The sequence below is a fragment of the Talpa europaea genome (genome assembly GCF_964194135.1).
Source record: "Talpa europaea genome assembly, chromosome: 9".
Lineage (NCBI taxonomy): Eukaryota > Metazoa > Chordata > Mammalia > Eulipotyphla > Talpidae > Talpa > Talpa europaea.
Genome location: NC_140076.1, coordinates 38,471,741 through 38,488,125, shown reverse-complemented (window position 1 = coordinate 38,488,125; position 16,385 = coordinate 38,471,741). Strand labels below are relative to the sequence as shown.

Below are 16,385 nucleotides of genomic sequence, written 5' to 3'. Positions count from 1 at the left end.
AAGTGCGGGAGGGTGAGAGAATTCACCAGAGTCAGAGGGGAGAGCAGAGCAGGCAGACTGATGAAGTACACTGCTGAGGGGAGCAGTGGGTGGCAAGAGAGGTCTGTGCGCCATGTGGGACCCTCACCCAGCGGCTAGGGATCAAACTAGTGCTGCAGAGGCAGTGGGCAACTTCGCAGCCCAGCGCTCAACCACTGCACCACTGGGGAGGCCCTACATTGTCTTTCTTAAGAGTCAATGTTGTGGAAGGGATCATGCTCAGCGAAATAAGCCAGAAAGAAAAAGAAAAATACTGGATGGTCTCACTCATAGCAGGAATCTAGAAAACTTAAATAAGGGACCAAGAAAAAGAAGAACTATAAGAAAGAAAGTATAAAAATCAACAAACAACTATGAACCAGAGACACTCTATGGGGGGTAGGGGGCGGGGAAAGGAGGGATTGGGTTCAAAATAAGGGGGTTGCAATTGTAAGGGGAATATAAAAATAAAATAAAATTAAAAAAGAGTCAATGTTGTATCTGATATTGAAACCCACTTGGCCACACTAATGGCCCAACTATGTCCCAATATAGTATATAAGACTTTGCTCAATATTTAGTTTTCTGCCAGTGGTCATGTGGAAGATGACAAAAACTAACTCATGATTCTGGGTATGTTGCCACAGAGATAAGATGCCTCCTTTTTATATAATACTTTTTTTTAGGAGGATGGACATGATTTCAATTAAAATACTAAATACCTTTTTAAATTTTAAGTATTATAAAGATACAAGATCTAATTAATATCAAGTGTAGTGATTTTTCCAATATTATAAAAGTGCTTGAGTTATACCTAAGTTAAGAGTGACCAGGAATGCTATTGTACAGGTCTTCACCTTCACAGACATCTCTTCTTTGGTTTTTCCATCCTCTTTTGGAGATTCTGTATCTCATTTAGAGTTTTCTGATCCATTATAGAATCTTTCCTTTAATAGTCGGGCCTGTTCCTAAAGGATAAATGGAGACTGAGTAAAGTATAGTATTAAGTAGACCTCTATCTTCTATCTTGTTCCCACATTCATAGTTTTTTTTTTTTAGTAATTTCTTAAAAAAAAAAGATTTATTTATTTATGCATACAAGAACTGGGATACAGGCCAGAGGTGTGTGGGGGGTGAGAGGATTCACCAGAGACAAAGTGGGGAACAGAACAGGTGGATTGACTGAAATACACTGCTGAGGGGAGCAGCGGGCAAGTCAGGAGAGGTCTGCTGCGCCATGTGGGTCACCTCCCTGGCCAGGAATTGAACCGGTGCTGCAGTGGCTGTGGATAGCTTCATAGTGCTGCCTCTTAACCCCTTGCACCACCAAGGGCGGCCCTTTTTCAGTAATTTCTTTTTGAAATTTTCTCTACTTTTAATTTTTATTCTTCTTCTTATGGACAACCTAGCCCTATAATTACTTTTTTTTTATTATCCTTTGCTAAGAAAAATTTTCAACTTAAACATCCTGATATATTGATATACCTAAATTACCAGCCTTATTCTCTGTTCCCATTACCTCTATATACTTGTTGTGGGCAATTTCATTAGATATTTGGCATCAAATATTATCTATGCATTATATACTCTTTTGCACACAGATATATGACACAGAAATAAAGAATTCTCAAAATCTGTTGAAGTATCTGAATCTTAGATTATAGCATCTGATGTAATCTCCATAACTTGGTGGCAGGAGTAATAACATTAGGAAAGGAAATCAGAGTCCTAGATATACCAAACTGGATTACTGAAGGATACACTGATGAAGGACTGGACTGATAAAACTGCAAATAAGATCTTAACAACTAGACACAGGCAAGGGCATTCAGGCTGCTTTTAAGATATTGAAAAGTATAAGCAGGCAAGCAAGGCCCTGCTTCTGGGCTTCATATCCTCACCACCACACTAAGGCTGATCAGGGAGACTAGAGAAAAGACAGACACCTGAATGTGATGCAATTAAATACCTGAAGTTTAAGGGCAAGAGTCCTCTTTTGCTCTTCCAGCAGCTGGACCCTGTCCCTCTCCATCTTCTCAGTCAATTGTCTCACATGTTCCTGATAACTCTTTTCTTTCTGTTCCATCATCTGTTGATTCCTTGTTAGCCTTTCCTTTAACATTTTTGCTGAAGCCTGAGCAGATTCTGCTTTCACACGTTCCACTGTCAGGAGGAAAAGGAAGAAAAAATTGTATGTGGGAAACCAGGTTGTTACCTTGTTCCTTGTACACTGACCTTCATCGTTGCTGCTGACGGCAGATGCCCTAGTCAGAAATGGCCTCAGGGCCTCCCCGGTGGCGCAGCAGTTGAGCACTGGGCTGCGAAGCTGCCTGCAGCCTCTGCAGCGCCAGTTCAATCCCTGGCCCCTGGCAAGGGTCCCACATGGCGCGCAGACCTCTCCTGCCATGCCTGCTGCTCCCCTCAGCAGTGTACTTCGTTAGTCTGCCTGTTCTGTTCCCTGCTCTGGCTCTGGAGAAATCTCTCACCCTCCTGCGCTTCTGACCATACCCAGTGCTTGTATAAGTAAATAAATAAATCTTTAAAAAAAAAAAAAAAAGAAAGAAATGACCTCAGCAGTAAGAGGCATCTTTGCTGCTCTTGTTCTTGCTGAGATTCACCCAGCCAAGTTAGTTAAACTAAGAGATTTTGAGGTTCTCTAGTCTCCTCACCTTCAATTTCTTTTTCCTTTCTTGTGAGCATCTGGTCTGTCTGTAGAATAGCATCAGTCACAGATTCCATGGATGCCAAGTATTTCTGAAGAATCTCTTCAGCCTTAGGACCCAGAGAACAAGCAGTTAGTGATAGGAAATATCTGCAAGCACTTGCCCCTGCCCTGACTGTCCACCATCTTTTCCTCTAGGACTTTGTCCTCCTGGGCCTGTGAAATGGTGGTCAAGAGTCCTGTCACAGTGGTGTGGGTGCATGTTCTGTGCTGCCAATCTGCTAACCCTATTAAGCAAAGTTATATATATGTGTGTGTATATATATACACACACACGGGTATATGCATATATGTGTATATATATGTATAAACTGGAAATATAAGATTCTGTTCCTATAGACAGAGGGATCTAATTTTGGAGTTCTAGTGCTATGTTCCCATTTGGGGTGAAGTTGCTTTAGAATGAAGGCATCATGCAGAAGGCACATCAGAGCAAAACAGGCGGAGGATGAGAGGGAGGGAGGGAAGTGTGGGTTTGAGGGAGAATAACTGCAGAGAGGCAGATGATAACATGATTTAAATTCTTGTATTTGCTACTTAAGGGCAGTTTGAAACCTAAACTGGTAAATTACCATGATTTTGAAAGCGACTATCATTGGGTATCTGTCCTCTGTACTATTTTTTTAATTTAATTTTCTATTTTTGCTCAGAAGAATTGGGTGTAGGCCAGAGGTGTGGGGAGTGAGAGGATTCACCAGAGGCAGAGTGGGAAGCAGAACAGGTGGATTCACTGAAATACACTGCTAAGTGGAGCAGCGAGCATGACAGAAGAGGTCTGCTGCACTGTATGTGGGTCAGTTCCCTGACTAAGGAACAAACTCAGGTTGTAGTGGTGATAGTGCTGAGACTTAACCCTTAGACCACCAGGGAGGCCCTTCTCTGCAATATTTGACCCCAGCTGTAATAGTGAATTGCAAATAGCCTAGTGATTAATCTGATAAACCAACTTATAATTCACTTGTTAACTAAGTGTACACTCTTGGATGAGTATAGGATGTATATCATAGAAACTCAACAGGCTCCCTGTGCAAGTTGATTGAATGAAAGTGTGAATTGCACATCTATGTACAATTGCACTTGGCCACTTTGTTGTTAAAAGGGTGCATGTCAGCACCTTCCCAGAATTAACAGCTAAATCTAGATTACCTGCATCCCTTTCCAGGGTTGTTGAAAGTACTTTTTCTTCAGCTCTTGTATTTTCTGGATGTAGAGACAATAGCCCCCTGGTTTAGAATATATCCCCTGTTTTACATCTTCTTCAAGAGGAGTGAAAATATCCTTAAGTAAATCTGAACAACGATCTGATGATACTTTCAAATTCTGTTTAAAAAAATCTTCCTGCTTTTTTTCTAGCTGAGCCTTTAATGTAAAAAATAAGGTATGAAAATAATAAGGAAAAGGTAATACATTGACCTCAGAATTTCTTTGCAAGTCCCTTTATAATTGGAGGTGAAATCTGCTAACTTTATATCATACCATTAGATATAAACTTCTGCTTTTTAAATTAGACCAATGATTGCATATGGAGTAAAGGTGGTTCAGCTAAGACTGCTGAAAGGAACTGAAACTATAGTTTACTTTGCTTTTGACTAGAATATCAAATCAGTCTCATAACATAGGGATGCAATTCGATTAGAAGCCCTGATTGTTGCATAGGGAAGATGTTTAATTTATTCATAAAAAAAATGTGAAGTGTTTGAGTCCATTACATTTTCTAATAGTACTTTGCTTTCTGAGACCTTAATCCATATGAACTTGAGAAAAAAATTACCACTAATTCCTTTTGAAATAAATGGTCTATATCTTTGAAGGAACTCTTCATGAAGACTTCAGTGGCCTCTCTGGCAAAGGCCCTGTGCAGATACAGCAGCTCCTGGAGGGTTTCTGCGGGCAGGTGCGCATTCTGCTCCATCAGTTGTTCATAGCGGGCAATGGCCTTTTGCACTGCAGCTGAGTTCTCTATCTGGGCCAAGGCCAGGACTGCATTCTCCATGCAGGGCAGCTTCCCACTGCTGATGGCATCGACATAGGTCACCACCAAGCTCTGTAGACCTACAGAGAACAAATGATGATGCTTGTTGTAGATGGGGCAAGGAAATGTTCTGGTATGAAAGTTTGTAATTATGTGTATTACCACCTATTTGCCTCACAGCATCAATGTCCTCGGTATCACCTGGGAGTTTGCAGCTATTAATGCAGACTCTGCCTCTGGATTAGACCCTCCTCTCTGGCAAGAGCCCTGGTGATATGTATGCACATCAGAGGTGTTGGTGTGGTTCTTTCAGTCCTTCTGTCTTTTCTCACCCAAGAAATTCTACAAGGCAGATGCTATCCCTTCCAGGTTTAGTGTCATCAGTGAGAATAAAGACTGGAAGAGGACTCACGGGTTCCATTGACCTGGATGCCTCCCAAAACTGTTTTAGTTTTAGAATTGCTGAAGATGTAGTCACAGAAGACTGAAGTTTGTTGCACAAATTCAGGGTCCAGCTCATCATCATGCAACGTCTCCAACTGCTTTAGTTTCTCCCGGTGAGTGGGCCGATCAAAGATAAAGCATTTCTTCTTTGGGAAGAACTTCCGGATACAGAGTCGGGGCAGATTAAAATTTCTATCTTTTTCACTGGAACCTGGAAGAAGACAAAAAAGGTACTTGGCAGATATAGGTTCTTACAAACTTTTACTATAAAGGGTCAAACAGTAAATATTTTAGCTTTTGTATGTCCTCAATTACAACAGAAAGTAGCCATTGACAATATAAATACCCTTCTCACAAATTCTCTTTTACCAAACCAAAGTCACTTCACTTTTCACTAACCAAAAGTGATCTGAAGAGGATTTTTGCAACCATCACAATAGACAAATAGTGAAACTAGCACTCAGTGTTGGTCTTTTAGAGAGCTGTTATAGAGACAGAGCAACTTCAGCAAGCTGCCTGAGGGCACTGCCCATGTCCTGCCCCTGGAGCTAGTTCAGTATTTCAGCATCGACCTGTCAAAGCTTTAAACTGTGTCTGTAAAGGTGTGTGCTTCATCTTGATCATTTGTACGTTCCTTAGCAGGATGTGTCCTAAGGTATCAGCAACGCCTAAGAAGAAAGAATGCACAAGGCTAAGCAGTCACACACACTGCAATTTCACCTTTTCTGCATTAGCCACATGAGCCACAACAGAAGGTGAGCCTTGGTTTGGGATATTGAGATTTGCAGATACAGAAGGAGGTGTGGCCTTACCTGTTCTAATGAATTCAAGTAACAATGTGTTACTTTCGGGTGACCATCTTCCTCTCAGTCCTGCAGGTCAAGCTTCTGTATATCCCACATCAACCTCTGAATACTTAACCTAAAACACCCCATTACCTTTCAGTCTTCCAGGATGCTCAATTTCTTCTCGGTTCTGATAAGTGAAACTTACTACTCAACCCTGCTTTTTATGGGTAGTGTATTTATTGCATTACTGCTTTTATGCTAGGTAGTAGTATTTTAACTTTCATGTGTTATTCAGTGTGAGTTTGTAGGTTATTTTTTGGATCGGGGGATACTCAAAATTTTTTCCATATAAATTCATGGCAATTGTCTCTGGTTTTATGCCATTTTGACTTAGCAAAGTCTTCATAGACATACTTTGCATTTGACTAGCAGGAGAAACTTGTATTTTAATGAATGGACAAAGCTTTATTCCAATAAAGACTTATTTAGAAAGACAGTGGGCAGGCTGCCTTAATCATCGTTTGCCATGACCACAGAACACAAGTCTCTGGATGAGTGCATTGCTCACGCTTGAATCTAATTCAGTGGACATACATGTCCATTCTATGTCACACTCTTTGGCTAATTACATTATGAAACCTGAGAAGGGAAATAAAGTTAATTTGACCACTGCACGGGAAAGGGTGAAAGAAAAAAACCTTGTTCTTAGAACAGGGTACATATGTTTAAAATTTATTTTATTAATTCAGATATTTAATAATTATTTTTAGTAATAATACCCTACTAAGGAAGATTGACAACTATAAAAATAAGAAAAGCATTATTAGTAAACTAAGAAATGATAGTTTCTCAAGTTTTATCCTCCATATAATCTGCCAATTGTAAGTTCCCTTTACCTTGCTTAAGCTTAAGTGAATTCTTCAGGTACTCATCTGGTGTGATGGGTTGTCCATCTGCTTCCAAGTCCAGGGAGAAATCCCTCAGGGTCCACACAAAGTCTGGAAAAAAGCTCACAAAGTCAGCCGAATCCTCAACCTCGTTGGCATCAGGTGAGGATTTCGCCTTGATCCGATCTGTCAGTTCTGTCACATAGCTGAGCAGCAAACTAAGGGAAACTGGCAAACAAGAACAGTCCCCACATCCCATATTAGCACCACAGATTGTAGAACTTTCCTTTCCCATTCTTCTTAGCTCAAGTGTGAATTCTCAGTGGGTACATAGACTCTTCTCCCCTGTCCTCAAAGTATTTTTTAAAAAGATTTACTTATTTATGCATACAAGAACTGGGGTACAGGTCAGAGGTACGGGGTTTGAGAGGATTCACCAGAGACAGAATGGGGAGCAAAAGAGGCAGATCCACTGAAATATACTGCTGAGGGGAGCAGTGGGCGAGACAGGAGAGGTCTGCAGCACTATGTGGGTCAGCTCCCTGGCCAGCCAGGGATCAAACTTGTGCTGCAGTGACTGGTAAGCCTGACAGCGCTGTGCTACTGGGGAGGCCTTCAAAGTACTTTTTGATTTCTCTTTTGTGCTTGATTCACCAGGGTTCACATTTAGGAAGCTGTTTTTTAGTACAAATCTCCCCCACTTTGATGTGTTAGGATGGCAAAGGATACTACAGTTGGTCCATGGCCTGCTGGTTGATGGTGCCCATGCTATTGTACACAAAGGTGCTGCTCAGGAGGATTGCCAGGGCGAAGATCCAGGAGTCATTCTGGTTGTCACCCTGGAAATGAGAGCACATTGGGGCAGGATTTGGTTTCATTCTCAGGGTGCTTTCTAGATCAGCAGTGGCAAAAGTATGCTCATTCCACTGGAGGTGTTTTATATTATTTTTTTAAGATTAAAGACCACTTTCAAACAAATATTCTTGTTAGCAAAATGTGTATTTTGAATAGTTTTCTGCTAAATATTTTTGGGTTTACACTGATTCTCACAAGGTCCTATTATGGCCACTGGAAGATAATTGCAAAAGAAGTTGTCAGGGTTAGTGACCATTCTAAGGCCTTCGATAGCAAGAATTTTTCTTTCTTTTGTAGTAAAATTGACACATACAAGAATAATAATACTTATAGCTATTTATTTAGCAATTATTTTGTACCTGTATTTTGTATTATTTATTTTTAAAGATTTATTTATTTATGCATACAAGAACTGGGGTACAGGCCAGAGTTGTGGGGGGTGAGAGATTTCACCAGAGACAGAGTGGCGAACAGAACAGGTGGATTGACTGAAATACACTGCTGAGGGGAGCAGCAGGCTACTCAGGAGAGGTCTGCTGCATCAGGTGAGTGGCTTCCTGAGCAGTGATTGAACTCGTGTGCAGTGGCTGCAGCTAGCTTCATAGGTCATGTTTTAACCCCTTGTGCAGGGAGGCCTTGTATTTTGTATTTTGTTTCCCTTACTACTTGAGGCACATTTAGACAGGTTAATTCTGCATTACAAATCAGGTAAATATAGAACTATTACACCTGTTGAAACAACTATGAAAAAAATACAGATCTAGTAGGCCTGTTTTCCAAATGGAAACTGATGTTAAAAGAAGTCCAATAATTTTCTCAAGCTATCAAGTTAGTGATATTGTTTAAATTGAAGTAGTAGGATTTGGGACCAAAACCCTTAACTAAAGTTCTCTGCTGTTTAAACCTCATGAAGCTGATTTTATTTCTACTGTGTGCATGCAACTATGTTATCTGGTATTGTTTTAATTAGAATATAGTATACTGACTATGCTTTCCTAGTATTCTCCCTTATATTTTCCTGTCCTGTGGTTGCTAAACTTATTCTCATGACATGTGAAGAGAAAGGCAAACAATATTATGGTTGAGTGTATGTTCTTATTTATGGAAAAATGAAATATGGCAGAGACTATTCAGAGGTGAAGGGCTTGTTTCCAAGTTGAGTCCTCAACACTTACCTTCTCCACATCGCCTAAGCCCTCAGTGTCCAGAAGAACCAGGGTGTGGTCTGGCTTCTTGGGATGAGGCACACACCACATCCAGATTCCTTTGGTGTGAGATTGCACTGTGGAACCCAGGGAGAAGCCTTCAGGGGAGGATTGAGGTAAAAGAAAAAAAAAAGGGTGGCATTTTAGTGGGAGTGGGATCTGGAAATTAAGGGTTAGGAGAGAAAACTGATATCAACCAATAGTATCACAGAAATGGGGAAAATAGAATACATGAAACAATTTCACATGTTTTTATGACAGAAACAATCAACCAAAAACATATAAAAGGAAATTACTTCAACATAGTAAAAGATAAAAATAGAAAAACCTATAGCCTGCCTCCCTAGCAGTGCAGTGGGTTGAGCACGTGCTTTGAAGCTGTCTGCAGCCTCTACAGCACCAGTTTGATTCCTGGCCGACCAGGGAGATTCCCACATAGCGCAGCAGATCTCTCCTGTCTCGCCGGCTGCTCCATTTGCCTTTTCTGCTCCTATCTCTGACTACAGTGAATTCACTCACCCTTCCACTCCTCTGGTCTGAACCCCAGCTCTTGTATAAATAAAAATACAAAAAATCTTTAAAAATAAAAAGAAAAACCTACAGCCAACAGCATACTCAAAGTGAAAGACAGAAAAAATTCCTGCAATAAAAATGTACACAAATGTATCAAAGACATACATGTGAGAGTAAAAGTTGAAGAACTAGTAGTGGAAAACACAGGAGCTCTGCTCCAGGATATTGGATATGGCAGTGATTGCTTGTTATATGACACCAAAAGAATAAGCAACAAAAGAAAATTTAGACAAGTTCAACCACATCAAAATTAAAACTTTGATGCATTAAAGGATATTACTGGAGCCTCCCTGGTGGCCTAGAGGTTAAGCCTCAGCCCTATCACCACTAAGGCCTGAGTATGATCGCTGGCCAGGGAGCTAACCCACACATGGCACAGCAGACCTCTCTTGTCTCACCTGCTGCTCCCCTTAGCAGTATGTTTCAGTTAATCTACCTTTCTGCTCCCCACTCTGTCTCTGGTGAATCTGCTCACCCTTGTATCTCCAGCCTACACTCCAGTTCTTCTAAGCAAAAAATAAATAAATGAATGAATAAATGAATAAATAAATAAATAAATAACGCTTATTACCAACAGAGTGAAAAAAATGAGAAAATATTTGCTAGTCATGAATATGATAAAGGGTTGATATCCAACAGACATAAAAAGCAAACCAATAAATAATTAAAGAACGTACTTAAGCAGATAATTCTCTAGAGAAAATATGCAAGTAAGCAATAACAAGTGCTCAATGTCATCAAATATTAGGAAATACAAATCAAAACTACAGTGACATACTACTTACTATTTATCAGTATGACCAATATAAAAAACAAATAAGCAGAGATTAACAATTATTGGCAAATATGTACAGAAATTGGAACCCTTATGCATTTCTGGTGGGGATATAAAATGGAACAATTGTTATAAAAAGTGATATGTTGATTTTTTTTTTTTTAATTTAAAAATCTTCTGACTAGGTACAGTCAGAAGCGCGGGAGGGTGAGAGAATTCACCAGAGTCAGAGCGGGGAGCAGAACAGACAGACTGATGAAATATACTGCTGAGGGGAGCAGCAGGCATGGCAGGAGAGGTCTGCGTGCCTTGTGGGAAACCTGCTGGGGGCTGGGGATTGAACCAGTGCTGCAGAGGCCGCAGGCAGCTTCACAGCCTAGCACTCAACCGCTGCACCACCAGGGAGGCCCGTGATATGTTGATTTTTTAAATAAATTAAATATTAAGTTGCCATATGATCCAGCCATTCCATTTTTTAGGTATTTACCCAAAAGAAGTGCAAGACAGATATTTGTACACCTGATTTCTTAGTAATATAATTTTAATAGCCAAAAGGTGGAAAGACCCCAATTGTCTACTTGCAGTTAAAATGTTGCTATGCATATGTAACAATTAACCTTAAAAAGGGATATAATTTTGACACATTTTACCACAGTGATGTAACTTATATGTTATGCTGTGAAATAAGCCAATTACACTATGACCAGAAAAAAAAAATATGATTCCTATTATAAGAGACCCAGAGCAGTCATTTTCTCTTTTTTTAATTTTATTTTTTATATTCCCCATACAATTACAACCCTCTTATTTTGACCCCAAGCCCTCCTTTCCCCGCCCCCCATGCCCCATAGAGTGTCTCAGAGCAGTCATTTTCATAGAAACATGGTGTTGAAAGGTGGTTGCTAAGCTTGGGGGAGTTATTGTTTAATGGGGAGGGGAGTTACTGTTTAATGGGCACAGAGTTTCTGTTGGAAAAGAGGAAAACTTATGAAGATGAATGTGAATTTACCTAGTGCCACAGAAATGTACACTTAAAAAGAGTTGCAATGGTAAATTTTTTAAGTACATTTTAAAACAGTAAATAAAAAAGAATATCCTTTTCAGATTTAAACAAGATTTTAAAGATCAGTGGAAAATTGTTCTTACTACATGAACATTTCAGCAAATGTCTTATTCTTCATCACTAAGTTTATTGTTTGTATTGCTGCCTTAGTCTAGCTCAGAAAGGAACAATTTATGCTTTTAAAAGGGGAAACTAAGTTCAAGTGGAAGAAAGATGAGCTGACTTGATATCACATTGAAGATAAAGATAAAAACATAACTATGGATCAAAATTTATCTACCATCTTCCCCATCTCTCACATCTGTCCTCACAGCACTACTGAATGCTGGTAGTGTAGGTGGACAGAGGGGACTTGACAGAGTGCTGCTGGTGTCACTCACCCTTCTTCTTGTCAGCTAGCTTGTTCATCAGGTAGGATTTGCCTGTGCGGTAGAGACCCACAATAGCCACCACAACCACAGGCTGCGTAATGGCAGACAGGATCTCCAGAGCTTTTGGATTGACCATCAGTTGGTTTTGAGTGTTCTCTACGAGGCATGCTGGGTTTGGCATGTGCATCTCTGAGGTCATGTTCAGGATGTTCCCTTGTCTGTAAGGGAAGAGATGTGATGAATTAAATTTTCAGTCTAAGTAGATCAAGAACTTGCTCCAGGTTATTTGCATTCAGAAGATGGGGGCTTAAAATTCTCCAACGTCATCAAAAGTTTTGTGTCAATTGTGAGACAGATGAGGGGAGGATCTGTACCATTTTAAAAAGTTATGGAAGCGGGCCTCCCTGGTGGCATAGGCAGTTGAGCACAATGCTGTGAAGCTGTGCACAGTCTCTGCACGCTGGTTTTATCCCAGCCAGCTGGGAAGATGCCCACATGGCACGGCAGACCTCTCCTGTCTTGCCTGCTGCTCCCCTCTCAGTGAATTTCGGTCAGTTTGCCTGTTCTGTTCCTCACTCTGTCTCTGGTGAATCCTCTCACCCTCCTGCACATTTGGCCTATGCCCCAGTTCTTGTATGCATGAATAAATAAATCTTAAAAAAACAGTTATGGAAGCATTTTAACAGTAGTCCATTGGAAAATATATTGGTATGACAGGGACTTACCAACATTTAACCTCTTTCATGCACAAAGTCTTTAAATTACCATGGAAAACTCTTGAGTTAAAGTCTCATTAAAGCATTTACACTAGACACTAAACAAAAATCATATTCTTAGGAAAGATTTATTTCACTTTTCAATCTATAAGAAATTCTTCTTTTCTCCAAAATTTATAATCATTTTGCCAAAATGAGATTCCATACTTCTCATCTGTATTCCAGATTTGCAACTAATGTTTTTTTTGTGTGAATTTTATAAAACTATATGAACATGTGAAACACATGTAGGGATTCTTCCAAAGCCTTGCTATGGACTTCTGCAGGCAAGGTGCTCAGAAACTTAAACTTCATTAGCTTCATGTTAAATTAGTCCCCACCTAAGAGGGGGTATTACTGCACAATCATAAATACTAAATATTGCTAAATATCATGTTTATGTATATAGGTGTGTATAAGGGAACAAATAACTATAAAATAAGTTTGAAAAGATTAGGAGAAAGAGGAGAGCTAGATTTGGAGTTAGTCAAACATGTTTACATTTCCAGCCACACAGTTTTTTTTCTTTTTTTTTTTTTTTGTTATTTTCTTTTTTCCCCATTTGGCACAAAAGAAAAAGAAGTGGGAAGAGGAGGAAGAGGGGTAGGGAAAGGCGGAGAGCATGGGAAGGGGAGAAAAGAGTTGCTGAAAAGGAGAGAGAGAACTATCAGACAGTAGGTGATGAATGGGGCTATTGCCAAGCAGGGAACTCAGGGAGGGGGTTCCAGAAGACAGTACCAAAAGTGCTTGAGAGCACTGAGAGATCATTTATACAAAGACTCTACCTTTGTAATGTTCCACAGCAGAGTCTTTAAAGAGGAAGCTGTTTAGTAAAGAGTGAGGTTGAATTCTAGTTGTAAAGGGTGAGGAGTGAGTTGGCACATCATGGCACATTTCATCACAGAGCATTGTAGTTAGAGTCTCCAGTCAACACAGACAATGTCAGCAAAGAGAAAGTCCTGATGCATTTCAACCTGTTGTTGCAGGGCAACCCCAATATAAAATGGGTTGCCTGACTGGGGGTCCTCACCTGCGTGCTTAAAGGGGACTTAAACTGCAGGCATACACAAAACGTTAGCAAAAGGTTTATTTACAAGGGAAGGGGAAATGAGGAAATGAACAACTCAGGGAGAAAAAGAGGGAGATAAATTCTTAAATGCGTTCTACCCGTTCTGCTGACCTGGAATCCCAAATGACCCATTGAGACCATGTGCTGTGCCGGCAGGGAGCAGGAGCCAAGAGAGAGTGAGACCCCACTCAGATGGCCGGTTATAAACACAAACCTGAGAAAAATGGCTGCTTAACTCCGCCCTCAGGTCCTCGCAACCTCCCTTTGGGGATCACAGTATTTGTAGTTCCCAGTGTCTTGATGGAGTGGGGATGGAGTGAACAAAGCCTGTATTGAGTTTGCTCAGGACATCCTTTCCTCCTAACACTGTCACTATCTGTCACACCTGCTGCCTAACTCCTCACCAGCACAGTAGTAATGACAGGTTCACATGGTCATCTCATAATAGCTGGGTTTCCTCTGACTTGTGTCCCAAGTCAGGCTCAGCTGCTGTCTATCTTGGTGCTGCTCAGGTTTTGGAAAATGAACTGACCATCAAAATCCCTTCTATCCTATCCCAGCCTTACCCTGGGCTTCAGCTCCCAGAACAGAGCTTCTTTGGAGCCAGAGAGAAAGTTACTTTGGTGAGAAAATATTAAGAGATCTTACCTCAGTTTAAGTGGAGTGATTTCTGTGATTTCTGTGTCTCTCACTGGATGGTTGGACTTTTATGTTGCCCTTCCATTGTGTGGCTCTCTGGATTTCCTTCAGAGACCAAGTAATCAGAAGTAAAGCAACTTCTAATGGACGTAGAGTAATGTGAAACTGAAAGCACAAGGCCCAAGGCAGTGAGTCCGGTAACAGGAAATCCACGAAGCTGAGGGAGTGGCAGGTTACATGGGTTTCACATGATTTCACAAGAGAAATCTTCAAAGTTTTTGAATATTTCAAAATAGATTAGAGACCACTTGTTTTTAAGAAAATGTCCATGATATATAATAGAATATATCTCAGGTTTGGAGATAAGATTGAGAAACCTGGAATGAGAAAACATATTTTTTAGCTATACTTTTCTTTAAAATGGTTATACTTACAGTAAGCCTGGTTCCTTATCTATACATGCAATAAGTGAGGAAAAGGCATGTCCGACACACTCGGCAACACCAGCACTGGGCCAAGCATCTGGCACTTAATACCCAGTGCAGTCAGGAGGGGGTGCCATGTATTACTCTGTGTTCCAGACTCAGTGCTGACTGCTTTACCTGAGTCACATGACTCATATCTCATAACAGCATTCCTCCAGGATTTTATTCATACCAAGGAATAGGAAGTTTCAATGTCTTAGCCCAAATCATAGGACCAGAAGCATCGACAGCATTAACTCTCAATTCTAATCCAATTATCTGTGTGTCTATTATTATTTCAATACCATACTGTTTTTATTTTCATTTTTATTTTATATATTTTTACATAATTTTTCATTTTTGTATAATGTATGCATTTTCATCTTGGTTATTGTTCCTGTAAAAATTCCCACCCCGCCTTGTTTTGATCCTACTCCATCCCCTCCACCCATTCCCGCCGTAGTGTATCTCTGGTTTATAGTTGCCTGTTGATTTTGATTTTACTTTATTATAATTAGTCTTTTTCCTGATCCCTTATTTAGGTTTTCTAAATTCCTGCTATAAGTGAGATCATGTGGTATTTTTCTTTTTCCTTCTGGTTTATTTCACTGAGCATGATCCCTTCTAGCACCATCCATGTTGCTGCAAAATGCATGGGTTTATCTTTTTTGATTGCTGAGTAAAATTCCATTGTGTTTATGTACCATATTTTCTTGATCCAGCCATCTATTTTTGGGCATTTGGGTTGTTTCCATAGCTTACCTAGTATAAATAGTGCTGCAGTAAACATGGGGTGCAGGTGTCCTTTTGAATCAATGTTTTTGTGTCCTTTGGGTAAATACCTAGGAGTGGGATTGCTGGATCATATGGTAGCTCCATTTTTAGTGGATTGAGGAACCTCCACACAGCTCTTCCTAGTGGTTGGACCAGTTTGCATTCCCACCAGCAGTGCAGGAGAGTTCTTTTTCCACATCCTCGCCAACATTTGTTGTTGCTAGTTTTTTTAATATATGCCATTCTCACTGGTGTAAAATGGTATCTCATTGTGGTTTTGATTTGCAATTCCCTGATTAGAAGTGATGTTGAACATTTTTTCATATGCCTGTTGGCCATTTGCATTTCCTCTTTGGAGAAGTTTCTTTTGAGCTCTTCTGCCCATTTTTTTCATTGGGTTATTTATTTTGTTTTTGTTGAGTCTTGTCAGCTCTTTGTATATTTTTGTGATCAGTCCTTTATCATAAGTGTTGTGTGCAAAAATTTTCTCCAATCAGTGGGGTCTCTCTTTGTTTTGGTTACTGTCTCTTTTGCTGTACAGAAGCTCTTTAATTTGATGCAGTCCCAGCTGTTTATCTTTTCTTCACTATCACTGCTTTGTGTGATGTGTCTTTAAAGATGTTACTGAGGTGAATACCATACTGTTTTGGTTACTATTGCCCTGTAGTATAAATTGAAGTCAGAGAATATAATACCTACATTTTTTTTTTTCCTCAGAATTATCAGGGCTTTTAATGGTTCCATACAAATTTCATTAATGTTTGCTCTATATCCTCGAAATATATTGTTTTTTGATAGGATTACATTAAATCTCTGTATTGCCTTTGGTAAGATGGTCATTTTAGCAGTGATAACTCTTCTAATCAATGAGTATAGCATATCTTTCCTTTTTTGTGTGTTTTCTTCTATTTCTTTTTTTTAAGATTTTATTTATTTATTTATTTATTTGTTTGTTTGTTTGTTTGTTTATTTATACATACATACAAGAACCGGGGTACAGGCAAGACATGC

The 16,385-nt window shown here is 39.9% G+C and overlaps 1 protein-coding gene across 1 annotated transcript; it reads right to left on the bottom strand.

The window, feature by feature from the left end:
- Positions 1 to 929: 929 nt before the first annotated feature.
- Positions 930 to 11,887, bottom strand: LOC311176334 (guanylate-binding protein 1-like; the record flags this gene model as incomplete). Its single annotated transcript, XM_084241740.1, has 10 exons — positions 11,683 to 11,887; positions 8,862 to 8,989; positions 7,561 to 7,670; positions 6,841 to 7,037; positions 5,125 to 5,367; positions 4,512 to 4,792; positions 3,887 to 4,099; positions 2,688 to 2,790; positions 1,988 to 2,181; positions 930 to 986 (listed from the first exon to the last, which is right to left on the bottom strand). Exons 1-10 carry the CDS (start codon positions 11,870 to 11,872, stop codon positions 930 to 932), a joined length of 1,716 nt encoding a protein of 571 aa, XP_084097866.1. The 5' UTR covers positions 11,873 to 11,887.
- Between the last annotated feature and the right edge of the window lie 4,498 nt (positions 11,888 to 16,385).